Raw genomic sequence first — 27,008 nt, 5'->3', positions numbered from 1 at the left:
AATCTCGAGATAAGATAAATTCTAGACTGGTTGCAAAGAGAAAAGCAGTGAATTTGAAGATAGCAGTTAAAAATTTATCCAAAATACAACTCAAAATTCCAGAGAAACATGATATGAAAGAGCCCTTAAGAGAGATAGACAGTGAATAAAAGCTTCCAACATGCATGTAAAAGGAGTTTCCAAAGAAGAGAATGGAGGGAATGACATTTAGAATATTCCAGAAAGGAAAAAAGACAAGAGTCCTCAGGCTAGAATTTCAATGAACATGCTGAGCAGGAAAAATAAGAATACACACCCAAACGTAGCATAGTCAACAGCAGAGAAAAATATTAAAAGCTATCAGAGAAACAGCAGGTGACCCACAAAGGAATGAAAATTTGATTAATGGAAATTAGATTAATGGCAGAAGCTTCTCCGTCAGAAGAGTCTGGAAGGTAATGAGCTAAGTATCTTCAGAGTGGTTCTGGAAAATAATTGTCAGTGTAGAATTTGGTACTTTCACCTTCATCAATCAAGAGTGTAGGCAAAATCAAAAGATGTTCTTGCGTACAACGACAAGAGAGTTTATCACCCACAGACTTTCACTAAAATAATTAATACAGGATGTGGTTCAGAAAGAAAAAGTTGGACCCTAAAACGGGTAGGCATAGAAGAAAACAATGATGAGGCCAAAGTGGTGTGACAGTGTGTCTTGTCTATGCACACATGTTACATTGCTGCCCTGTCCTAATATTCCTGGTTTTCTTTTTCTAATGAGCATATGGGAGGAGTGAACTTTTCTAACCCCTTGAAGCTAGGCATGACCATATGAGTAGCTTTGGCCACTGAAATGTGAGTTGAAGTGAGTATATTGCTTTCAGGATGAAACGATTTAAGGTCACTTTGATGGTTTCCGTGCTCTGTCTTCCCTTGTAGTACTGACCAAGGAAACTGTGTTGTGAAACCCTCCTTCTCAAAGGGTTGTTTGGGGACAGCAGCATCAGCATTTGCTGGGCTCGTGTGAGAAGTGGAAAATCAGGTTCCATCTCAGGCCTGAAGATTCAGAATCTTCACTTTAACAAGATCGCCAGATGACTCCTCCGTACATTAAAGTTTGAGAAGCACTATTGTGCATCCTCTCTCAGCCTGGGTCACTCAGTTACCCTATAGATAACAGCTGCTCTGGAGAGTCTAAGATTGCATGAGTGAAAAATAAACCTTTGTGCTGGTAAACCAAAGATTTGTATTTTCAGGATCAGCTAACCTATCCTGACAGCTATAGTCAGTGTGGAAGGCAGAATGGGGTCTCCCAAAGATATCCATGCTGTAATCCCTGGAATTTGTGAATATGTTCTATGTTACGTAGTGAAAAGGAATTTACCAGTGTGATGAAGGTTATAGACCTTAAGACAGTAAAAGTAGACAGGATTATCCAGGTGGGCTGATTCTAATCATGTGAAACCTTAAAAGCAGAGAACTCTCTGTAGCTGGAGGCAGAAAAGATGTGGCAAAAGAAAGTAGAGAGACGCCAAGCACAAGAAGGACTTCATGTGCTACTTATTACTGGCTCTGAGGTAGAGAGGGTGACAGCCAAGGACCAGAGAGAGGCCTCCGGAAGTATGTATGGCCTCTGGCTGACAGCCAGCAAGGAAAGAGGGGTATCTGTCCTACGATCCCATAAAACAGAATTTGGCCAGCAACCCAAATGAACTTGGAAATGGATTCATTTCCAGACTCTAGAAAGGAACTTAGCCCTTCCAACACCTTGATTTTGACCTTGTGAAAGAAGGTCTAAGCCAAGGACCCAGTTGAGCCACCATGTACCTGGACTTCTGTTTTACTGAAATGTGAGGTAATCAATTTGTGTTTTAAACACCTAAGTTTATGGTAATTTGTTAAGGCAGCAAATAGAAAATGAATACAGTCAGTAAACCCAACTGTTGACCGTTAGCTTTGTTTTTATTTCATGTTTGTGTGTTAATAGCATCTCAGTGTTTAGCATGTATTAAAATCCTTCCTTTGGGAAAATGATAGAAACACAAAATAAAGTTAGAGTTTCAGAAAATTTAAGTTGAAATGTATACTAAAAAGAAATAAAATACCCGTTAAAAGAATAGAAATATAATCTCTAGTTTCAAAACTAGAAGAAGAAATACTAGAAAATAAAGAGAATCTTACCAATTAAATAGAAGTTAGAGAAAAAATAATCAGAAAGGACAGTAAACAAATACAAAGCAAGCTAGTGCTTGTTCAAACTTCACAAGGCATGCCAAAGTTTTCTACAGTGATTGCTTCAATTCACACTCCCACCAGAATCGTACACGGTTTTGTTCCATATCCCGGCCAGTGCTAGATATTATATGACTTTTAAATTTGTGTCTAATCTTGTGGGTGTACTTCTGGAATATACCCAACTTGGTCATGTATATTTTTTTGCATAGCATCTGGTTTCAGTTTGCTAATATTTTGTTTAAGACTTTTGCCTCTATGTTTATGAGTAATTTTCTTTCTTACACAATCCTTATCTGGTTTTGATAGAATGAATTGGGAATGTTCTCTCTTTTTCTAGTCTTTGAAAGAGTTTATTTTAGATACAGTTGTCTGTTCCTTGCATGTTTAGTAAACTTTGCTTATAAAATCAGGAGTGAGGTTTTTTTTTTTGTAGGAAGATTTTTTAATTAACTGATTGAATTTCTTTAAAGGCATACAAAACATAGCATGGTGGGCAAAAGAATGAAATTTGGAGCCAAACTATCTAGGTTTAATCTCAACTTTGATCTATTAGCTGTGTAAAAGTCATTTAACCTCACTGTGCCTCTGTTTACTGATCTGTAAAATGGGACGCATAGGGTTATTGTGAGGATTAAAGGAGTGGATATACATAAACAATGTAGGACAGTGCCTGATACATAGTCAATTCTATGTACATATTTACTTTTATTGTTGTTATTATTTTTGCTTCTTCTTGAATCATTCTCTTTCTCTCTTGAATAATTTTTTTTCTAAGACTAAGTTTTCAAAGTTTTTGGTTTAAAGTTGGCCAGATTTTTTCTGTAACTATATATATATTTTAAATTTATTTATTTTTATTTTATTTATTTTTGGCTGCGTTCGGTCCCCGCTGCCATGCGTGGGCTTTCCCCATTTGCAGCGAGTGGGGGCCACCCCTCATTGCGGTGCGTGGGCCTCTCATTGCGGTGGCCCCTCTTGTTGCGGATCATGGGCTCTAGGCGCACAGGCTTCAGTAGTTGTGGCTCATGGGCTCTAGAGCGCAGGCTCAGCAGTTGTGGCGCTCGGTCCTAGTCGCTCCGCGGCATGTGGGATACTCCCAGACCAGGGCCCGAACCCGTGTCCCCCGAATTGGCAGGCGGACCCCCAACCACTGCACCACCAGGGAAGCCCTGTAACTATCTTTTAACTTTGGCTGAATCCGTAGCTGTCTCCACTTTTGCATCACTTATAGTGTATGTTTGGGATTTCTTTTTTCTTAATTTTATCATTGAATAAAGTTTGTCAGAAGTTTATTTTTTTAGTCTTTTCAAGTAACCACCCTTGGGCTTTGTTGAGTCTATGGTTTTGTTTTTTCTGTTTCATTGGTCTTTGTATTATTTTCTTTCATCTACTTTCTTTGGACTTATTTTATTGTACTATTTCTAATTCCTTAGGTTTGATGCTTAGTGTATTAAGTTTCAGCCTGTCTTGTTTTCACATGTAAATGTTCAGCTAAATACTGCTTTGGTTGCTTCCCATGGTGTGATAAGGAGATTTTTCATTATCATTCAGTTCTAGGTATTTTTCAATTTCCATTATGGTCCCTTCAAGTCATAAATTATTTACAAGCCTGTTTATTAACTTGTAAATATATGGCAGTTGAAAACTTATCTTTATTAATCTCTAACAATTGCATTGTGAGTTTTTAAAAATGATCTTTGCATTCTGTTTCTTTGAAGTTTGTTGAGACTTGTTTTATGACCTAATATCCATGTGTTTTTGGAGAGAACATGTATTCCTTGATCTGAGGGTGTAAGCTTCTATTTATGTCAAGCATTTTGAATGTGTTTTTCAAATCTCCTACATCTTCAATGAATTTTTTTTTTTTAACCTGCTTGAGAGAAGGATTTTAAAACTATTATACTTGATTGGTTAATTGGCCAATTTCACCTTGTAGTCTGTTTGGAATAATTCAAACCTGTCTTATTAGATAGATATATATTTTAAAATAGTTTTATCTTCCTGGGGAATGTAACCTTTATTCATAATGTAGTGATCATCTCTATCAGTAGTAATGCTTTTGGTTTTAAATCTGTTTTATCTGATAGTAATATAGCCAATCCACCTTTCATTTGGTTAGATTTGTCTCATACATCTTTTTCTGTTCTTTTACTTTCAACCTTTCTCTATCTTTAAGTTTATGAGGATCTAATGTAAACAAATTTTTAATTGCAATCTGATGGTTTTTGCTTTATTTTCTCTATTTGCATTCACTGTGTTTACTGGTAATATGGATTTATTTCTACCATCTTATATTGTGATCTCTATTTGTCCTGTTTTTCCAGTGGTTTTTTAATCTTTCTTGCCTTGTTTGAACTATTGAGACTCTTTTTTTCTTATTACTCTTCCCCTTGGCTGGTTTTAAAGTTATACATCAATTTCTATTCTTTTAGTGGATACTCCAGATTTTAACGTGCATACTTGAAGACCAAAGTTAAGTAGCATCTATACCTGCCTATCAAACAATTTAAATCTTTCAGAACATTTTAACTCTGATTTCCCTCCTTCAGACTTATGAGCTTTTGTTGTCATGTGTTTTAGCTCTATTTTTATTAACCTCACAGGTTTAATATTTTTATATAATCAATGCTTTATATAGTCAGCTCATCTTTATTATCTTATCAGCTTCCTTTATATAGTCATTGTTTATTTAGGTATACTTGAAAATATTTCATGTTCTTTGATCCATATTTTTTCTTAAATCACAGATCTTCTTCAAGGCTCTATTTTTTTCTATCTGGAGTATATCCTTTAGGAGGTATTTTGGTGAGGGCTCTGTGGAAATAAGTTCTCTTAGTTGTTTTCTGTGTTTGTTTATGTAAAATATCTGTATTTATTTCTCTTAAAATTTATTTTTGCTGTGAAAATAATTCTAGGTTGACAGTTATCTTCTCTCAACACAAAGATAATTGTCCACTGACTTCTAATTTCCACTGTAGCTGTTGAGAAGTCAGCTGTCATTCTAATTCTTCTTCCTTTGTCTTTTCTCTCTTACTTCTTTTATGATTTTATCTTTATTATTGGCATTCTTCAGTTAGCTATAGTTTGTATAGGAACAGATCACTTATTTATCCTGTTTGATTTTCATTTGGCCTCTAACCCTGGAGATTTTTATTTTTAATTATTTCTGGAAAAGTCTCAGGAAATGATTTGCTCTATATAATCCATATTTCTTATTCTGTTGTTCATATTTTCTGTATCTTTGTCTCTCTGTCCTGGATTTTGTATAATTTGTTCAACTCTTTCTTCCATTTAACAGTTTGTCTCCCCTGCTGTGACTAATATGCTTTTTATTCCACATATCGAATTTCTAATGTCATTTATATTTGTCATTTACTTAAGTTCTATTTGTTTCTTTTTAAAGTATATCTGATTACACTTTTCTTTGGTTATACATTCACCATTCTTTTTAAAATTTTTTCTTAAGTACATTGTATTTTCTTATTTTGTATCCTGTGTCTAATAATTTAGCTATGGAAACTTTCTGTCAGTTTGATTTTCTTGTTTCTATTGTCCCATGTTACCTTGTTTCCTCATATATGTTGTGATATTTCTATGTGCTTTCATGATTGTTGGCATTTAAAAGAGAGTTTCTTGTAGCCTGGATTTACAAGTGTACTTTCTGGGAGAATTTACATTTGCTTTTGAGGACGATGATATTGGAATGGGGTGGTGATCAGTACTAACCAAGACCATTTTATTTTATTTTATTTATTGGGGTGTAGTTGCTTTACAATGTTGTGTTACTTTCTGATGTACAGGGAACTGAATCAGCTATATGTATACATGTATCCCCTCTTTTCTGGATTTCCTTCCCATTTAGGTCACCACAGAGCACTGAGTAGAGTTCCCTGTGCTATACAGTACGTTCTCATTAGTTATCTATTTTATACATAGTAGTGTATATATGTCAATCCCAGTCTCCTAATTCATCCCACCACCCCACTTTCCCCCCTTGGTGCTCATACATTTGTTCTCTACATCTGTGTCTCTATTTCTGCCTTGCAAACCGGTTCATCTGTACCATTTTTCTAGATTCCACATATATGCGTTAATATACAATATTTGTTTTTCTCTTTCTGACTTGCTTCATTCTGTATGACAGTCTCTAGGTCCATCCACATCTCTACAAATGACCCCATTTCGTTCCCTTTTATGGCTGAGTAGTATTCCATTGTATGTATGTACCACATCTTCTTTATCCATTCGTCTGTCGATGAGCATTTGGGTTGCTTCCATGACCTGGCTATTGTAAATAGTGCTGCAATGAACATTGGGGTGCATGTGTCTTTTTGAATTATGGTTTTCTCTGGGTATATGCCCAGTAGTTAGGATTGTTGGGTCATATGGTAATTCAATTTTTAGTTTTTTAAGGAACCTCCATACTGTTCTCCATAGTGGCTGTATCAATTTACATTCCCACCAACAGTGCAAGAGGGTTCCCTTGTCTCCACACCCTCTCTAGCATTTGTTGTTTGTAGATTTTCTGATGATGCCCATTCTAACTGGTGTGAGGTGATACCTCATTGTAGTTTTGATTTGCATTTCTCTAATAACTAGTGATGTTGAGCAGCTTTTCATGTGCCTCTTGGCCATCTGTATGTCTTCTTTGGAGAAATGTCTCTTTAGGTCTTCCACCCATTTTTTGATTAGGTTGTTTGTGTTTTTGATAGGGAGTATTCTAATTTTATTCTCTTACATGTAGCTGTCCAGTTTTCCCAGCACCACTTATTGAAGAGGCTGTCTTTTCTCCATTGTATAGTCTTGCCTCCTTTGTCATAGACTAGGTGACCATAGGTGTGTGGGTTTATCTGTGGGCTTTCTATCCTGTTCCATTGAGGTATCTTTCTGTTTTTGTATGCCAGTACCATACTGTCTTGATTACTGTAGCTTTGTAGTATAGTCTGAAGTCTGGGAGCCTGATTCCTTCAGCTCCGTTTTTCTTTCTCAAGATCATCAAGACCATTTTAAACTAAATTTTCCACTGTCCATGTTGTGCGAATTGTGTTCTAAACTCTCATGAGTCCCATTGTTAGGAATTCTGAAAGAGAATTCTAGCCCCATCCTTAACCCATAGCCAAGCTGAGATAGGCAAGTTTCCGTATTATTTCCCTTCATGAAGCTGAGTTGGTTTGGTTTGTTGATATCATCCCATTTTATTTTTTTAAGTAAACTTTACAGCAGCTTTAGATTCACAGCAAAACTGATCAGAAGATACGGATCTCTCATGTGCCCCCTGCCCACCACATGCACAGCCTTCCCCACTCAACATTCCCCACCAGAGTGGTGTATTTATTTCAGTCAGTGAACCTACATTGACACATCATTATCACCTAAAGTCCATAGTTTACATTAGAGTTCACTCTTGATGTTGTACATTCTATGGGTTTGGACAAGTGTATGACATGTATCCACCATTGTAGTTTTATACAGAATATGATAATTCCACTGCCCTAAAAATCCTCTGTGCTTTGCCTATTCATTGCTCCCTCCTCCATACCCAGAAACCACTAATATTTTTACTATCTACATTTTTTGGCCTTTTCCAGAAGCTAAGTGTTTTGTTTCTTTTCCTAGTTTACTCTTTCTCTGAGGGTTTTGCTTAGGGTCTTGGAATTATGAGGGGATCTTGATCCTGTTCCACAACTTGCAGTCTATACACTTTATCCATTGTCTCCTGCTCTTATAGCCTACTAAAATGGAAAGTTGTAAACCACCAGAAACCACCAGATCCCTTTTGGACATCCATCAATTTCCTCTGTGAATTTATGCTTTCTCAAATTTTTTTTCTCTATGGAAACTTCTTGCCAGTTCAGTTGTGCATATAACATTTTTTTAAATGTTATTTTTACTTGAATGTAGAATTTTTAGGTGTTCTGTAGTGGGAAGCTTTGTCAAAATATCTGGTTCTATATATTGTTGCATATGGAAGTCCCTTAATTCAATCCTCGACAGATATTTATTTAGCATTGATTTTGTGCCAGGCTGGTACTAGGCCCTTGGTAAACCAAGAATATAATACAGTGTGTTAAGTCCAAGGATGAAGGTATGTATGGGATTCTATGGCATCTCAGAGGGAGCTGCCTCTCTCAGCCTGAGGATAAGAAGTTGTCGTAGAAGGAAACCAGGAAGTGATACTTAAGCTTTAAGGACTCAGCCAGGTGAATACAGGGAGGCCATGCTGGATAATGTAAGCCAGAGCAGCAAAGCATTGAGGGAATGGCAGCTATTCTGATATAAGGTGTGGGGTGGATGGAGAGAAGAGGGGAGCTCTGAGGCTATGGAACAGGCAAAGCTAGGTCAGCTCCCTGCAGAAACCTGCTGAGGTATTTGGTGTATTGTCACACCATATAGAAGAGAGAAAGCAGACTGAGCCCATTGCAAAACTGAGGACACTCAGGGGGAGAGACAGTTTCAGCGGCCCTTTTCCTTCACTCCTTTTTCAGATTCAGCCTTAAAGGGAGACCAAATAAGAAGGGAGGTGACTTCTGTCCAAAACTTATCCTCCAGTTTTGAATTGTCTGTCATTCTGCCTGTAATTCTATCGTTAGAATAAAAGCTTGATTTATGGTCACAATACCTATCTTCCCCCTTTAAATTGTGAGCATCATGAAGGCAGGGAGAATATCTGACCTTTCACTATAGCCTAGCGCTCAGCTAGTGTCTCCGTGTTCTGTGAACACATGGAAATTAATAGCTATTGGGAGTGATTAATTAGAAAGCATTGTGATTCATCCAAACCTGACTGTAGATAACTTGAATCAGTTTGCTTTCGTCTTCCCTCTTCCCTAGTACAGCCACGGAAGGAAAAATGGAAGTTTTAGGGGAAGAGGAGAGGAAAATCACCTTGGAAGCCAAGGGCTCTTCAGGATGAGACTGGGGCTCAGGGGAAGTGCTTCAGGCTTCAGAGGACAACCTGAAAATACTGGGTTTTAGGGGTCAGGAAATATATTTCTCTAATTCTTTTCTGGTTTCTTAAAATATGTCCATAGTCCAAGATCAACAAACTAAGAAGCATGAGCACACATAAACAAAGTTGAGTGTTGTCATCCATCAAACTTATAACCCAGTAAATTTGGCACAAGATATCATTTGATTAGACTCATATGTTAAGACATTCATTTAAGTCCCCTTAATTAAAATTATGTTAAAACAACTAAATAAAGTAGTGCTAGAGGCAGCAAGGCAATGGGGAAGGCAAAGCTAGATGAAACAAGCACTGTCTCAGGCTCCTCTGAAGCCCCCAGGAGCTGTATAATGCTCCCCTCCACGCTGTTGGTAATATTAATAATACCTGACATTTATTGAGTGCTTACTATGTGCCAGTACTGATTTAAACGTTTTACTGGTACTAACTCATTTCTGTCCCATTTGCCTACAGAGCCGCCATATGACAGTGCCATTCCCCTTTACGCCAGGGTGAATATTGAGATCCTTCAGAGGGATAGGCTTCTTTGGGTTTTTTTTAAGGAACTGACACGTTTCACTGTGTTCTGAAAAGAGTGCCCAGCTGTCCAATTTATAGCTGCCAATTTGGAAGCTGGTAAGAAAAGCATTAAAGGAGCAGTGATGGACCCAGCCTCTCCTGCAGGGTGAAGAGGAGGTTTGGGATGTGGAAATAGAAGGCAGAGGTATGATTTGTGACAGCATGTAGGTCCTGGGCTCCTAGGAACGGAGAAAATAAGGAAATTTAGAAAGGGAACTGGGGAAAGAGAGCAAACAATTTCTAGGTCCCACTTGACCACAGTAAACGGAAGGGTGGACTCCTTCTCTGGTTATGTAAGGGAAGCTTTTACTCTACCCTACAGCAAACCTATGGGGGAGGGGGGTCTCCCTTCTACCCAGGACCACTGCCTGACACCAATTGAGTTGAAACTCCCCACTCTGCTTCTTTTACTTTCTGCTTTGTTCTGATTCCATGGCTACCCAATTTTTCTAAGATAATCCCACTTTCAATGATTTCCCTGGTGTTGCCATAAGTATCCTCAAATTTATCAAGCATGAATTCTAACATTTCCTGTGGAAAGTATTGTCACCATACCCATGATGAAGCTTCCAGCCACTTGAGAATACTTCGTTTAAAAGGTCCGTTTATATAGTAAATCATGAACGTGGGTGTCTGGAATAGGAATTCTGATCTAGAAGTTGGAAAGAGACAAGGGAAGGAAGAGAAAGTCATTAAGCTCTTGATTGTTTTATCCATGGTAATCCTACTGTTTCCCCTCACTCCACAGTCTATAAGGAAAGACTCAGCTAATCTTCACGGGTACCATGGACAGTCTGAGGACATCTGATTTCCTCTCTGGAAACCTCTCTTGCCAGGATGACTTACTTGTATTTGTGGTCAGGGTTAGAATCTACCATCCAAAGAGGAATCTGGCTGAGAGGAGACGCTATTCCATTCCACTGATTGGAGAATAGATGTCTTTCTCCTCCACCCATTGACCTGGAACCTTCTCCAAGTTGGGAAGCAGCTTCACTTCTAATATAAACTTCAGGGAACTGACTGGATAATAATTCAAATAGCAGCCTGATGTCAGCTTTGTAGGAACTAACTCGGGAACCTTCAATTGCTTGCTTCAAAAAACTTACCTATCGAGTGCCCAGAAGTATTTCAAGTACTCAAGGACAGAGGTATTTCAAGAGGTGTTCATGGTACTGTATTACATGCCTCCAAAAAAGAGCATTGATTAGATACAGTGCCAGGAAAACAGACAGCTGTCAGGATTCAGTGACAGCCGAAAAGAAGTTAAGCTTGCAGGTAACACTAGGCAGTTTGTTATAGACTGGGAGGGAGAAGAGGAGAAGAGAATACTATGGTCTTCTCTGAATTGTCTAACATGGTACAGGTTTCTCCCCTTTCTGAAAGTAGAGTATGCCTATGAAACCTTTTCTAAGTTGAAATGGCATAAAACAAAGAAGCAATTACCTTAGTATGCATCTTGCTAACAGATGCACAGAATAAATGGAGTTAAAGCACGGATGCTCACAGACACAGTTCAAATGTAGGCTTGAGGCTGAGATGCAGAGTGTAGTTCCTGGGGAAGGAGCTTGGTGGTGCCACTTTCCCTGCTTGGGGTGGGTGTCTAGGCTCGCTGCAAAATAAACACTGAGCACTATTTTGCTTTTCACCTCTTTTTGTAAAAGCAAAAATCCTCTTCGGATTTCTTTTGATTGGCAGAAGCAGGTATTAATGTAAGGTCTTTCGTAAAAGCAAAATGGCGTAAAGCGAACTTTGGAAAAGCAGGGGATTACTGTATTTATCTTTGAATTGCTCTGGATGGTATCTTTTTCCAGTTTTCTTTAAGCAGCTGGCATAAGCACCGGAAGACAACTTCAGCCTCCGTATTTGCTCCTTTGTGGTATATCAAGCTTTATTACCTTTCCCACTTATAAATAGAAGCATAATGAACTTGTTATGCAGCAGGCCCCAGCAGTAGTAACAGCTTAAGTATTTACATGCTAAAATATTTCCCTTATATGAGTCCTTCCTCTAACCTGACTCTCCACCACAAATATTTTGGTAAATACAGTCTGAAAACAAACAAACAAAAAAAACCCTGTGGACTTGAATGCTTTTAAAATGAAATTGTATGCCATATTCCAAAAAGGATTACAAGTTACCACTTCAAATATGTTAATTTGGGGAGGGAGAGAACATTTATTTTAGACAATAATAAAAAATAGTAAAAAGTCAGAAATGCTGATTTAAGAAAAGATACTGCTAAATTGGAGCTAATTCAGAGAAAGGGACTAAAAACAATAAAAGCCCTCAGGGAATGAATATTTTCAAAATGGAGAGAATTTAAGAGTCTAATATGACAAACAACAACCAGTCCTACAAATACCTCTAGGGAATTGGATTCCAAAAGTCTGCATTGTTCAAAGGAGAAAAAAGAAAGGCACTGAAATAAAAGCTACCCAAGGAGGGGAGAAAAAAACACGAACTTTGAAAATGAAATGTTTTAAATGTTTTTACTTAGATCAGCTCTCAAATGCCTGGAGACATTAAAAACTAGCCAAGCAGAGCATTTGTTTTCAGATAACAAGCTCTAATCAAGTAAGTAGGGTGGGGTTAATGATTTATTGTGTGATACATTTTGAGTCTCTTATGTCTGGACCTGGATAAACACATTTGGACTGGTTTAGAGCTCTTTAATATACCTGTAAACAGCATTCACTTAGTGGGCCCAGAGTAGGGCACACCCAAAGCTTGAATAAACTCAAGAGTTCCATATTATTTTACAGGGTCACAAATCTGTAAAGATGTTATTTTATAGGGCCCATCCCTGATCCATAGTAAGGCGTTCAAATGGTTAATGATTAATTTTCATAGGCACTTACTTTCCAGAAGTATTGATGGTTTGGAAGGAAAATAAAGAAAATCTGTAAATCTTTTATACCAGGAAAAAAAAAGAACAAAACAAAGAACTCTTAAATATGTCTTATATATTATACATGAAAATATAGTGTCCCAAGAAAGTCTGTTGGTATTTTCAAATAGGAGGAGGAATGAGCCAAGAGTGACCTTTACCTGCTGTGGCACCACCTTCCAAAATCGACCCCATTTTCTGTTCTTTGCACTGAGAGTGATGTGTTTGAGATTTAAATATTATGCTCTTGAAATATAATAGACTTGTCTCCATATAGACTGTCTAGACAGGGCAGGGACTATGTTTAATTTCATTTTTCATAGCAGCTAGCAGTCTTGCACAAATAAATGCTTTTGATGATAATGTTGATGTTAGTATAAGCAGGTGGCCAAAATTTGGGGATAAAGCTTGATACCTTCACATTAGTGCTTTATAGTGCACGCATATAACAGTGAATGTTATATAAAATTTACAACTGTCTATTTATGGAATAATAAATTATTTCAGCACATTTTATGTTTCTTAGTATTGCCCTGTTAAATTTGTTTACATGCTGGAGGAAACATCAATCTGCCTTTTTATTCAGAAAGTAGGCAAGAATCCCTATTCAATTTTCCTAGTGTCTGAAATGAAAAGTATTCTTGTAAATCTGTATTTCAAAAAAAGAAGAAAAACTAGATATTTCATCATGGTTTTCTAAGAGTCCTTGATTAGGAAACTATCAAGATTTAGATTCCTTGCAAGATTTTAAGAAAACTGAATAGGAGTTTCTACAATGAAAGACATGACTTCTGTTTCATGTATTTGATGTGTTAGTCATTCATTCTCAAAAAAAATTTTTTTGCGTACTGGTATATAATAGCTTGTGAGCCAAACAGTCAAAGATCCCCATCCTCCTGGAGCTTATACTTTAGTGGAAGGACACAGACAAAAAATAAGCATAATAAATAAGTAAATTATATGGTGTACTTGAAGGTCATTAAGTGTGAAGGAAAAAAGGAAAAGTTGAGAGGATAAAAAGGAATCAGTAGTGGGAATTGCAATTTTGCATAGACGAGTCAAGGTAGGTCTCATTGGGAAGGTGATATTTGAGCAAGACTTGATAGAGGTTGAGGTTAATTAGCCACCTGGAATCTGGGCAAAGAAAATTCCAGGCAGGAGGGGTAGATAACGCATGTGTCCTAAAGTAAGTGTACTCCTGGAGTGTTCAAGGCGTAGTGGGAATCCAGTGTGGCTGGAGCCAAGGGCATAAGGAAGACAGAAGGAGATGATGGGGCCACATCTTGACCTCCGTCTGTGATGAGGGTTTTGGCTTTTGATCTGAGTGAAGTGAGGAGCCATGGCAGAGGTGTAGCTGAAATGTGACACAATCTCTTTTCTGCTTTAATAAGGCTATTCTGGCTGCTCTGACAGAAGTCTCTTGGAAAGCAAAGGAAGAAGAAGAAAGATCAGTTAGGAGACTATTGTAATAGTGCAGGCAAGACATGATGGTGGCTTGGCTGAGTTTGTGGTCAGATTCTGCATACTTTTGTGTATAGAACCAGCATTTCCTGATGGATTGGATGTGGAAGTCAAGGATCATTCCAAGGCAGTGGTTCTCAAAGTGTGGCCACCAAACCAGCAATATCAGCATCACTGGGGAACCTGTTAAAAATGCAAATTCCTTTACCCCCCCCCCAAATCTACTGAATCAGAAACTCTGGAGCAGAGGTCCCCAACCTTTTTGGCACCAGGGACCAGTTTCGTGGAAGACAATTTTTCCATGGGGGTTGGGGGGCAGAGGGATATGGTTCAGGCTGTAATGTGAGTGATGGGGAGCTGCAGATGAAGCTTCGCTCACTCGCCCACTACTCACCTCCTGCTGTGCGGCACGTTTCCCCTGCTCTGGAGGATGGGACCCTAATAATCTGGTACTTTGATCAAGCCCTCCAGGTGATTCTGATGCACACTCAAGTGTAAGAACCGCTGTTTTAAGATTTGGGGCCTGAAAAGGATGGAATTGGCATTGACTGGGATGGTAAAGCCTGCAGAGGAAACAAATTTTGGGGGGAAGGAGGGGATTGGGAATTCAAGTTTGGATATGATGAGTTTGTGATATCTTAGACATCCAGATGGTGAGGAAGCAGTTGTATATATGAGACTGGAGTTCAGGAGAAGGGAGTCTGAGTTGGAAATAGAAATTGAAACATTAATTATGTTTCTGAGAACAAAATATCGTATTAGATTGGATTGCATCAGTGGATAATTACTGTTTAGTAGTCTCAGCTTAACTTCAAATAAAAGAGGCAGAAAGCCAAGTAGTAAAGCCAAAATATATAAAAGAGGTGTCTACTTCTGTGCTGAGATTTGAGAACTTTAGGGTGTATATTTTTCAGAGCTTCCGTCTATTTATTGTGCAGGAATCTTTTATGGTAATCTTTTCCCATTTTACCATCAGACCATTGAGGGTTCCTAATATTCTGAGGGTAAAACTTAGCACTAATAAAATTTTCTAAAGTCACCAAGTAGCTGATAAATTTCCATATATGTTTTCATCATGGAGTAGCAATCTCAAATTTCTGGAGGATAGAATAGACACCTTATTAAGCAATTATAATTTTGTTTTCTTGCACAGTAATGTTTATGGTGGGTGAGTGATTAGGACCGGATGGAGGGGAGACACGGAATTTGGAGGAACAGTTACGAGATAGGGAAAGGCAGTGAGAAGGATAGATTTCTTCAGTTACTACAGTCCAAGTGGTCACCTAAATATAATTTCCAGTATTTTCTTGATACTATCAGGTATTAATATTGACTTTATAAATAAAACCAAAGAATCAGAATATGGCATCTCTACCATGGCACTCGTATAATAATTTCAATGAAACAGCAAAATTAGGAGAAAAGGCCAACCACCGGATAGAGGTAGAGCAGAAGGGTAGAGGTAGAGGTAGAAGGGTATCCCTCAGGGAGGAAAATGTCATCTTTAAAAAGAAAAAAAGTTATGTTTCTCCTGACCCTGAATCTATATTTTTTCAGAACCATTTTAAAAGCCTTTCTGATGCTACCACCTTAGCTGCTGAGATTATAATCTTCTACATTTCACCCAGTGAGTAAACTCTGGGAAGCTTGACCCTGTTTTGTCCCACAGTGTAATCTGATCCACCTGTCATCATCAGGGGACATCTGGGATCCATCTTATCTTTCCCACTGGCTAGTTAATTAACCAGAAAATGTTTTGAATTGGATTCATTTATGGCAGAACTCCACGGACTTCATGAATTATAATGGGAGTACATTAAAGGTCAGCTTTTATTTTTGTGCTTTTAAAGAAGAAAACTCTGACACGGTTAGGATTGAGTGCTTTAAAATTGGAGAGAAAAAGTATTATATTGTATTACATGGCTAAATGCAGTAATTCATGGGATCATCTGACTATGTTAAATAAAATATTTTTTTTTTTCAGAGTGAGGAAGCCCTAGCTCAGTAGCCTGACACAGAGTTGTCAATCGTCAGGCATTACAGTTAGTTGGAAATAGACAGAAGGCCAAGAAATGCATTCCTTTGCTCTCTCTTGCTCTGTTTCTACTGGACAGTGTTTCTGGCTGAAAGTTGGGGGTCTTTAGTCCAGAGCGTCTTTCCCACACCATTTTTTTTTGCCAGGTTCTTGGTGGGGGTTGTGTTTAGTTCAAATAGCTATGAGAATTTTCAGCAATTTTATTTGTCTTCATCATTACTGCCTATGAGATATTTCAAAGATGATGCCCAGGATAGGATGTTAAATATTTTTCAAAGCAGTTAGGTCATCAGTTTCTAAGTCTAACTTTAAGGAGGATCAAGAACTATAGTGGTTTCATGCATCAAATTATAATTCAAAACTAAAAACTTTGTACTTGATGAATCTCTATACAAGTAAGAGTTATTGTGATTATTATTATGATACTTGTGGGACAAGAAACTATGATGACTTTGCTTGAGTTTCCACTCTGCAGCTGGGTGATTCCAGATGCATCAGGAGTTCAGTGAGTGTCTTGAACTATGCTTGAGATGTTTTGGGTTCAACAAAAGAAGCGTTTGCCAAATCCTTCTTCCCTTAATTTTTAAACATGTGTATTTCAAGGGAAATTTGATTCATATGTTTCTGATTCATTTACACTTAAATCATGAAAACGTTATTTTGTAAGAGCGATTTGATGTCCAAGAAGCTTTCTGAACCTGTTTTATAAGCCCTCTTAAGTCCTTTTTCTTAAAACAGGAAGTTGCATTTTGCCAAGTACAAATAAACTCAAACATTAAGAAGGTTCAAGTTCAGTTTCCACCGTTGAACTCCAGGTTTTAAGTGCATTCTCAATTTAGCAAAATATATATTCCCACCCCTACAGAAGTAGGGGCAGGAGGAAAGACCATAGTGATAAAAGTGAGTAAAGGTGTTCGCAAGCATTATTATTCTCAGAGACATTTCTCCAGTTGTGAAAGTTTATAAAACCTGTAGCAGGTGTTCTCAGAGCTAGTAGATATAGGTGAATGGCAAACAGGAACATCTGTCTGCCTGTTAATTCTCTGTGATGTGTTTATATATGTCTACTTTTTTGTCACTGAAAAGAAAACCAAAAAGTCTTAATAGTTTAGCTTCACTTTTTAGTAATTTTACTTTTGACTGACTTTCAGTCTTATTTATTTTAGTAAAGGTAGGAAGACTCAACACGTTTTGTTGAACAGAAGGGACTCATAAGAGATTCTGTGGGAGTTTTATGTCTGTACTAAGATGATGTAACATCAGTTTTAAGATGTAATTGACACTCCTTTCTTGCAATTGGATAAATGCAGAAAAGTATCTCAGGTTCATATGCAAAGGTCTCTTAATTATATATTATCCTTCTTACTTAATGCAGAGGTTGATTCAACCTGACCCTGAAATTCCCTTATAGCTGATTCACTTTTATTTATAGAAAAAGAAGGTAAAAGTAATTATGAGGAAAGTTTGGGACCATTCTAAACAGTTTGCTCAGTATTCTGCTTTATTGAGTTCACTTCAGTATTTCTTCTGTACTACTGAGTAATCAGCTGACTCTTGGAATGACAGGTGTCATGAAACTGAAAATACTTTATTTAAAAATTATTAATTAAACTATCAGTTCAACTGTGGAAGCCCCCATGCAGCGGCCACCAGGGAAACGTGTTAATCATATAAAGCTGGTTTCATTAAACTTGCTAAACAAGGGGAAGAAGCACCCTGACAGTCTGTAGTTTCTCAGATGGGGGAATTTAGGGAAGAAGACTTGTAGAGTTTGGGGCTGTAGTTAATTACAGGGTTATTTCAGGACAGAAGCTAGTAAATGAGGTCTAGTTGGAGAATGGTAGGATTTGTAAACTGGGCAAGTTGTGGTCTTGCCTTTGGAACGTAAGTTCTTGAATAATTAATGTTAAATTTGTTTGTGTTCTTATCTTGGAACACATCGTCTGAAAGGAGATGGGGTTAAAACATTTGAGTTCAGATAGTTTGTGTTGCATCGTACAGTTTACCTGTTTTGTGATTTATAGCATAGGTTTGCAGATTGTGAGTTTTGTTTTATTTCTTACAACAAACAACTAACTATCACAACAAAGTGTAACACACACTTATTGACTGGTTTAATGATCTTTAAATTTTTTTCAGACAGTATTCAAAATCACTTAAGCCTTGTTGGGTACCCATGTATACTTTATTTGTTTAAAGAATAAATAAAATGTATTCTTTTCCTTTAGTACTACATTTTATTCACTCTGAGAACATATATGATACTAACAATAAAATGCCTTTCAGAATTTATATTGTATTTTGAGCTAGTTTAATTTCAACTGAAATAAGTAATTGTTTACATCCATTTTGCCTAGGAAGAATTTATGCTTTCTGAAATATTAAAGCCTTATATGCTACTTAATAGTAACACTGAAATTTGAGGAAAGAGTCAGGATTTCATTTTATAAAATAGCATAATGTTATTCTCACAATGTTTATTTAAATGTAAACAGATTTTCAGAGGAAGAAACCTTGTAAAAGAGAACTCTTAAAAGTGATAACGTAGTAATCAGGAACTGCTAAAAGGCCACATGAAAATTCATTATTTAAGATAAAAAATTTTAATGAAAGACTTCCCTGTCATTAATATCCATCCTTGTAGATGGATATTCTACAATCTTCCGTAATAAATCCTAATCTGAATGCAGGTACAATAAAATAGACCTACTTATCAAAAAGCTTCTCTGAGGGATAGGTGATATTTATCTTTTTTAAATTAAATCATAATTGTTTTCACTAAAGTTTATCATTTATTAGATAATAGCCATGGTTAGTTATGGTTTTACATTTTAAAATTCCATTTATAAAATATACATGTAAAAAATTCTTGTTTTCTCTAAAGTTTATCATTTATTAGATAATAGCCATGGTTAGTTATGGTTTTACATTTTAAAATTCCATTTATAAAATATACATGTAAAACATTCTTGTTTTCTGCTGGTCTCAGCCAGTGTGATTTCAAATTCAAATTCAGAGGCTTTCCTAATTCTCCAACAACACTTTCTCTTCAGTGGCTTCATTAAATAATCACAGTAATAGCTACCATGTACTGTCTGTCTTCATTGTGCCAGTATTTGGCCAACAAAAGCTCATAAAATTCTCACTATGACCTTGAGAGCTGAGTATTATCATTGCCTCTGTTCTAAACACAAGGAAACGTAGGCCCATAGAGACCCACCATATTGCATCCAACTCCCATCTGAGGAGAAAGTCCAAAACATTCAGCCATGCTGCCTGAAGCTAAAGAAATTCAGGTGTAAATGCTGTTTTCTCTATTTTGGTCTCCATGTTTAATTCTGGATACTGTGTAGCCTAAGTATACTGTTTTAGAAAAAAACTCACAAACAACCCCACAAAAAAATTTTGAACAAAATCATCAAAACTTTTTCTCCTAGTTTCTAAAATAACATTTTATCATAGCTTTTGGTATCAGAACGGAAAATGACAGTGATACTTTTAACTAACCCTGTGACTATACTCAGTTCTACTTAAATTACAAGGAAATAAAAATGATGTTGCAATGTGGAGGGAATCCATGGACAAATAAACATCTTTGAAAAAATATATTTCAAGGTGGTTACTTTCCCAACTAGCATCCATCAGATCTATTTCAAGCTGGTTTCTTTCCCATTTCACTTCTATCAGAAAATATATTTCAAGGTGATGACTTTTCTCAAATCTCTACCTTCTGAGGGCCAAATAATCATATAACCTTTCAGATGCTATGGGAGTGTCCACCTGTAATGACAGAACATTTGCTTTGTTTCCTAAGACCTGGAGCACATAGCTGCTCTAGTTTTCTGTCTGAGGCTGTTCTCCTAACCTGTGCTTCTCCCTTCCCTCTTTTTCTTCTCCAGGACTGCCCACCAGAAGCAGGTGATTTCCGAGCGCAGCAGTGCTCAGCTCATAATGATGTCAAGCACCATGGCCAGTTTTATGAATGGCTTCCTGTGTCTAACGACCCTGACAACCCATGTTCCCTCAAGTGCCAGGCCAAAGGAACAGCCCTCGTTGTTGAACTTGCACCTAAAGTCTTAGATGGGACTCGCTGCTACACAGAATCTTTGGATATGTGCATCAGTGGTTTGTGCCAAGTAAGTGCTGGCTTCTTCTCATTCTATTTTTCCAGAGGGTTTTGTGTCAGTAGCTTCTGTGTAGTCCTGCTATCTGAATCAGTGTTACTTTTTCTAGAGTTTACAAATGATGACCCATTTGAAAATTGAGGTTCAGCTTCAGTTAAAACTACAAGAGCTGTATTATGTGTTAAGGAAAAGTGGACTAGAGTTTCTTCTTTCCTTTGAGTCTCACTTCAATATAGAAGAACCAAAATTCTTCAATATTGTGTATCACTTTTTGTACTAGACTCTGAAATTACCTCTACCTTGGTTGTCCCTGAAATAATGTGGGGTGTGTGTGTGTATCTGTATTCAGAGGCATCAACTTTCATTTACTTAGAGCTTCAGAATCGCTCAGGTGAGATTGGCTCTAAAATCTCCACGTACGCTGTACGAGAACTTGTTGCTTCTCTATCATGACTACAGTTATGCTGAAAATTTAGACAAATTGTAGGAAAAGGCATGGCAGTGTCAACTAGGTCGAATTCAGCCAGGTAAATCTTTAACAGGGAGAGCAAAGAGATTTGATTTCTGGTATCAGTTTTTCAATGTCTACTTTAGGTAGGGAGTTAGTAAGGTGAGGGAGAGTTAATACGTTTGCCATCTTGATTTCAGTCTATGCTTTGGATTAGGATGACCAGCCTAGTTTTTGGAGCAAGCAGTTGCTACAGTTTCCTGTGTGCTATACTTGACCATTATACTTTTAAATTTCACGTAGTAGACAATTTGAGAATCTTTGCCTCTCCCAAGAAGACATTGGTTGAAATTTTTCTCTCTTCAGAATTTCTGATATCACAACTAGCCATATAAGAATAAACTTAAAACGTGTTTCAGTAATTTGTTGTTTCAAATTCACGTGTTTATTTAAAAGCTAAATCTGTTTTCAGATGTAAAAGGAATAGCTGTAGTGTGAATGACTACAAGAGGTATGAGACGTCCTACAAGGTTCTGTGTAGATGAGAGAGAGACAGACATACTAAACCTTCATGAGGTCTAGAATCATGAGACAAACTGTGACAAGTCCAAGCACTTCTTAGATAGGAGGATGGAGTGATGTTTACATATCTGTAACTATTTTACTATTTTAAAGCTAGGAAAGGCCTAAGAGGTGATCTAATCAACATCCTAAAAAGCAGTATATTTGAATCATTTGTGATACTTGGTATTTGCTTCCTTCTCTAGAACTCTCAGTGGTGTTGAGATGTAATTATGGAATCTACAAAAGCTTTGGGAATGACAGAGAATTGTAAAGCAAATATATACAGAAAGGGACTATGTTGTAGGGAATGGCAAATATAATAATAATTTCTTACGTATGTGTAGTGTTTGAACAAAGAAAGACAGATTTCCATTTTGTAAATGAGAAAAAACCAGGGACCAGAAAAGTTGTGTGATTTTCTGAAAGTTATATGGTTGGTCATGGAAGAAATGGGATTAAATTTCACGTTCCCTGATATCTAGTCCAAAGTCGTGGCTACTATATTATACTGATGAATGAACCGAAATAAACAAGATTGGCCAGCAAATTAGGTTTCATTTGTTTCTGCTGCATGGGAATTCAATGTGGCCTCTTTTTTTCCTAGACTAACCCTGCCAGCTGGCTTCATGTACCTTGGCAACTGAAGCAAGAATAATCATGCCTCCTCAACTTAGATTCTTATAAGTGTGACCTGTTAGATTTGGGGACAAATGTAAATTAGAGAATATCTGAATAGAATGGTGACGTACCTAGAAATTGTAATTAGTTATTATTCTTTTCTTCATTTATTTGTCTTGTTAGAGGCAATAGTAAGGTAAAGGGATGGAAGAGTTCGGATTGCATTTAGATTCTAACAAGTAGTTTGGCCAGAGAGCAGGATACCCCCCAGGTACTCAGTAAGGAGAGAGAGGTATTTTGGGAGAAAATCATGGTGTCTTGAAATGGCAGACAAGACCATGATCTCTCAGTAAAGAGAGAGAGGTATTTTGGGAGAAAATCATGGTGTCTTGAAATGGCAGACAAGACCATGATCAGCAGTGGGTGGCCAAGAAAGAGTTTTAGTGGAGAATAGACATAACCCTAGCTCTGCTTTAGAAAGATGAATATAGCTGCAGTTACAGGATGCTTGAAGTGGAGCTTGGACCACTTACAGGACCCTGGAGGCAAAGAGACCAGCTGAAAAGGAGGATCTTAGAGCAGCCAAGGTGAGGAGAAGCATGAACCTTGGGCCAGGCCAGTGACAGCAGGAACAGAAAGGAAACGCTGTCTAAAACCAAGAAGGAGTTTTCATTTTGACTATAATCAGAGCAGGGGAATAGTTGTTAAAAAAAAAAAATATCAAATTAATCATGCTCAGGAATCAAAAACTACCACTTAATATGAATTTAAGTGATATCATTTTTAGATCCTTGCTACCATTACCATAATGGCCTTTTATTTATGATTAAAAACGACTTGACTTTTATAAAAAGGAGGGAAGGAGCAGAAAGACAGCAATGTGAGAGAAAGACAGCAAGGTGAGAGAGGAATATGATAGAAGTTTTCCCAAATGGATAACAATCCTAAAGATTTACTTGGCTTTGCCAATAACAAGTTTGACATTATCAAAACAATTAAAAATTTTTTCTTATCCACAAAAAAATGATAGAGGAATAACGATGGAATACTTAAATGCAGTATATACTTTTTCAGAAGGACAAGAGTGAGGTTAGTCAACAAAAGAAAAGCACTCACTGCTACCTTGAAAGAGTGGACATACGTAAATTCCATCCTACTTAGAAAAAAGTTCCTTTATTTAGGTTGCATCTGTATATCGGTGATTAGCATTTGTGGTCTTTGGTAGGAAACATTAAGAAGTCTTATGTTCATAATCTTAAAAACACTGTCAAAAATCTTAACGCTAACTTAAATGTACAGTTTTTATAAAGAGCTTCTCCTGGCTTCCTGAAAAAAGTCATCTCCTCTGCCCCATTTTCCCTTCTCTTCCTTTTCTACCCCATTTTGGGGGAATTCTCAGCTCTTTCACTGGCTTCATTGTTGTCTTATTATCACTTTTTGTTGGTAAGCTGCTTCAAATATTTTTGATGCTAGACAGATATAAATTATAAACTGTAGAGAAGCAGATGTCTAGCTTTGGGCATAGTCTTACCTTGGTAGAAAATGGCAGCGTAACTAAGAGATTTGTCATTTTTAAGTACCAATTATTTCAGTTATGCCTGTTTAATACTCAACTAAAATCCACTTCCTCAAAACCATCTGAGGCTTTAACTCTTAAATAAAATTATGGAAACTTTGACTTTTAGAATCAAAAGATACCTTAGCAATTTACAAATATAACTATTTCACAGAGGAGGGAACTGGGACCTGCAGACAGTTCCAAAAGTCATAAATGAGGGGGTTATCTGTATTTGTAGTGAATTTGCTTCAGGAAAATTCTAGAATCATTGCTACTTATAAGAGATACCTTATTCAGTAATATTAGGCATCGTATTATTAGGCAGTATATTCACTCTAATAGTAGTAGTAATAATAATAATAAAATATCCTCCATTTTTTAGTAACTACCATATCTAGGCACTTTACGTATATTTTTTAAAATATTTACAACTCTGCATATTAGGTGGCATTATCCTTATTTCACAGATGAAGGACTGAGGCTCAGGTATATTATAGGACTCGCTCAGAAATACCCAGCTCTGACTCCAAAGCCCCTATTCTTCCTGGTGAGGCTAGCTGGACAGAGGCAGTGTGATGTTGAGTACTGGTCCCCAAACTTGACTGCCCTCCAGAATCCCTTGGAGGGCTCTTAAAAGATCCTCCAGAAATTCAGGTTTATCCATTTGATGTTTTTAAAACACTCTCCCTATGACCCTAGTGTTTGGCCAGATTTATGAACCACTTGCCGATTAGAAAGCAGATAGCATTTAAAGTCACAAGATACAGATTACAATCTGGATTTTCTTTACTGATCTGTGTAATCTTGATCAAGTTGCTTACCCTTCCTAAATTCTATTTTTACTCTGCAAAATAAGATTATCTTGCAGACTGCAGAGCACCAAGTGAGAGATAATTCATGTGAAATGCTTAATAAACTGTCAAGTGCTGTGGAAAAGTAGAGTACCCTGAACATTTTGAATTGCAAAATATATTAATGTAGTGGTTCCCTGTGTGGAACTTCATAACCCTGTAACAATTCAAAAAAGTTTATAGAATGAGATAAAGTAACCTACTTCTTATTCTGCTAAGAACATTCAAAAGGAAAAGGAGACCTTCTCTCATGGACTTTCACCATCATTTCATAAATGAAGTTTTAATAACAAGAAAGCAATAAGAACCTGATTTCAGAATGAAGGACAAACCTTTAAATTGAATATCGTTTGCCTTATGAGAAAGCTACGACCCTGTACTTATTTTTCATTCTTTCTCCAGAGCACAGAAATTGTTACTAAGAGTGAAAGCACTACCTTTGCGATCATCTAGTCCAGCCCTGAGAAATACTGCTGTGCTAGGTTATGCGATTTTCCCAGGATCTTCCAGCTAGTTAATGGCAGACTAGAGGTCAGAGAATGTCACTGTTTACCAGCATTTTTTAACTATGCCCCCTGTGTTGTTTCTTCAGCCTCTCCCACAGGCCAAAACCTTGTCCAGCTTGAATTCTGTCATTTACACATGGAGAAAATAGGTTTAGTGAATGTCTTTTCAAACCACATCCTCCCCTTGACATCCCCGCTAGAATCTGAGCATTGTCCCCAAGGGGTACCTGTGTTGATGTGTCTCCCCACCTTACATCTCAGACTGAGAAACACTGGGCTTTTTATTTGCTCATGATCATTCTAGACTCGATGAAGTTGGGGATAAAGCAGAGCCAGGAAGGCAATTTGTCATCCATGAAGAGTTAAGAGCGAATGCTCTGGAGTCATCATGCCTGGGTTTGAATCTAAGCTCCACCACTCACTAATGTATGACTTTGAGCAAGTTCTTGAGGCTCAGTTTCTTGAGGATAGTATCTGGAACTACCTGATAGGATTGCCGTGAGGGTTAAGTGATCAACTGCATTGAAGTGCTTACTATGAGCTTGATCGGTACTAGCTTGTGGTAGGAGTAGTACTCAAATCATTTCGTTGACTTTTCCCTCTTTATGGCCTTTTTGAGTGCATGGTTTAAAGTGGTTATACATGCTAAAGGGGATCCTGACTTCCCAGCGAATGAACAGACCTTCTGTTAATTTCCTGTTGCACCGTTCTTTGCTAATAGCTCCATGCTGCACCATTATCAACTCCTGATCCAGGGCAGTGAATTGCATCCTGTACAGAGTTAATGAGCCATTGCAAATAGGATCAGCTCTATTAGTGCTGCTGTTATTCATTTATTTTCATTATCCAAATTACCCCATTTATATTTGTTATAAAGCACAAAGCCTGTTTCTGTTTTAAATATAAAAAAAGAGTAGCATAAATTTACAGATAGAACATGTGCTGCTGTTAAAAATAATTTTGAGGTTATTTTGAAGTCAAATACAGAAAAGTGTGTTTTATTTCATAATTAATGAAATTCATCAGTTGTTACCTAATATACATACATCAAAAGACAAAGTGCAATTATAAGCCAGCTCTTTTTTAATGAATCTGCATATTTATAGTACTGCACAGTGCTGTGTCAGAAAACAAGGCATTTCGAAAAGGAAAAGGTGAATTCCTTTCCAGTAATGCCTCATATAATGTTGCTGTAAAATGAATAATACAATAAAGAAATAAGCAATAAATTGGATCATGGAGTTTTGAGGTTTATACTGTGGTGACACTAAAATGAACCACAGCTCAAACAAAGAAGTTCTTTACGTTTTTAATAATTCCTATGGTGAGTAGTTTGAAACGAATTGAATGGAATGCTTATTTCTCCATCTCTGTCTGTGACCTAAGTCACTACTATCAAATGTCTACCAGGTATTCTAAAGGTAGTGATGTCAGAAACACGGACTTGGCTGTTTCTCCTTCTGTGTTTTGTAATCTAATTCCACATGGAAGCATGACATTGCTTCAGAGATTTAATGCATCATCTTTCTTTTTCACCCCTTTGCGTGACACAGTAAAGATGAAATGAACTGCTTTACTGCCTACTAGTTGAATTTTAACAAATTACTTAGTTTCTGAACATTGTTTATCTGTTCTCCCGATAATCTGGTGGGTACTGAGCTTACAGAGTTAAATATCATCCCTCAGGAATGGTACCTTTGTAGGGCTATTGTGAAAAATTCAGTTTGTTTGTTTGTTTAATAAATATTTACTTAAGAATTAGCAGTGTGCTAGATCCTGGAAATACATGAATGGACAGGAAAAAAAACACAGTCCCTGCCCTCCCTGAACTGACGCTCTAAGGGGAGATGAGTCAAGTGTAAAGGAAGGTATACTATTACCCCTATACTGTATTCACCTAACTGTGAACAGGAGTTTACAGTGAAAACAGGAGTTTCCTTTCTAAAATACAGATCTGACTTCATTTCTTATCTGCTTGAATCATTTCAATTGCATTCTATCACCATCAGGATAAAGAAAGCCCAGATTTCTTTACATGGTAGCTTTTGTTACTGGGTGGCTTGAAACAAGAGAAATTTATTCTCCCACAATTCTAGAGGCTAAAAGTCCAAAATCAATGTGTCATCAGAGCGATGCTTCCTCTGAGGCTCTGAGTATAATCTCTCTTTGCCTCTTCATAACTTCTAGTGGTGGCTGTCAGCCTAGGCCTACATCTTCACG

At 37.2% G+C, this 27,008-nt stretch overlaps 1 protein-coding gene across 2 annotated transcripts in view; it reads left to right on the top strand.

Annotated features, from left to right (window-relative positions):
* Positions 1–27,008, top strand: part of ADAMTSL1 (ADAMTS like 1) — a 1,026,618-nt gene that overhangs the window by 635,772 nt on the left and 363,838 nt on the right. For both annotated transcript variants that reach the window (XM_036856350.1, XM_036856351.1), the window contains one exon: positions 20,019–20,255. In XM_036856350.1, coding sequence (XP_036712245.1) covers positions 20,019–20,255 — 237 coding nt within the window. The remainder of the gene's footprint in view (positions 1–20,018; positions 20,256–27,008) is intronic.

The sequence above is a fragment of the Balaenoptera musculus genome, chromosome 6 (genome assembly GCF_009873245.2).
Source record: "Balaenoptera musculus isolate JJ_BM4_2016_0621 chromosome 6, mBalMus1.pri.v3, whole genome shotgun sequence".
In the NCBI taxonomy this organism is placed as follows: domain Eukaryota; kingdom Metazoa; phylum Chordata; class Mammalia; order Artiodactyla; family Balaenopteridae; genus Balaenoptera; species Balaenoptera musculus.
The sequence above is the reverse complement of the archived record's forward strand: the minus strand, read 5'-3'. Positions and strand labels throughout refer to the sequence as shown.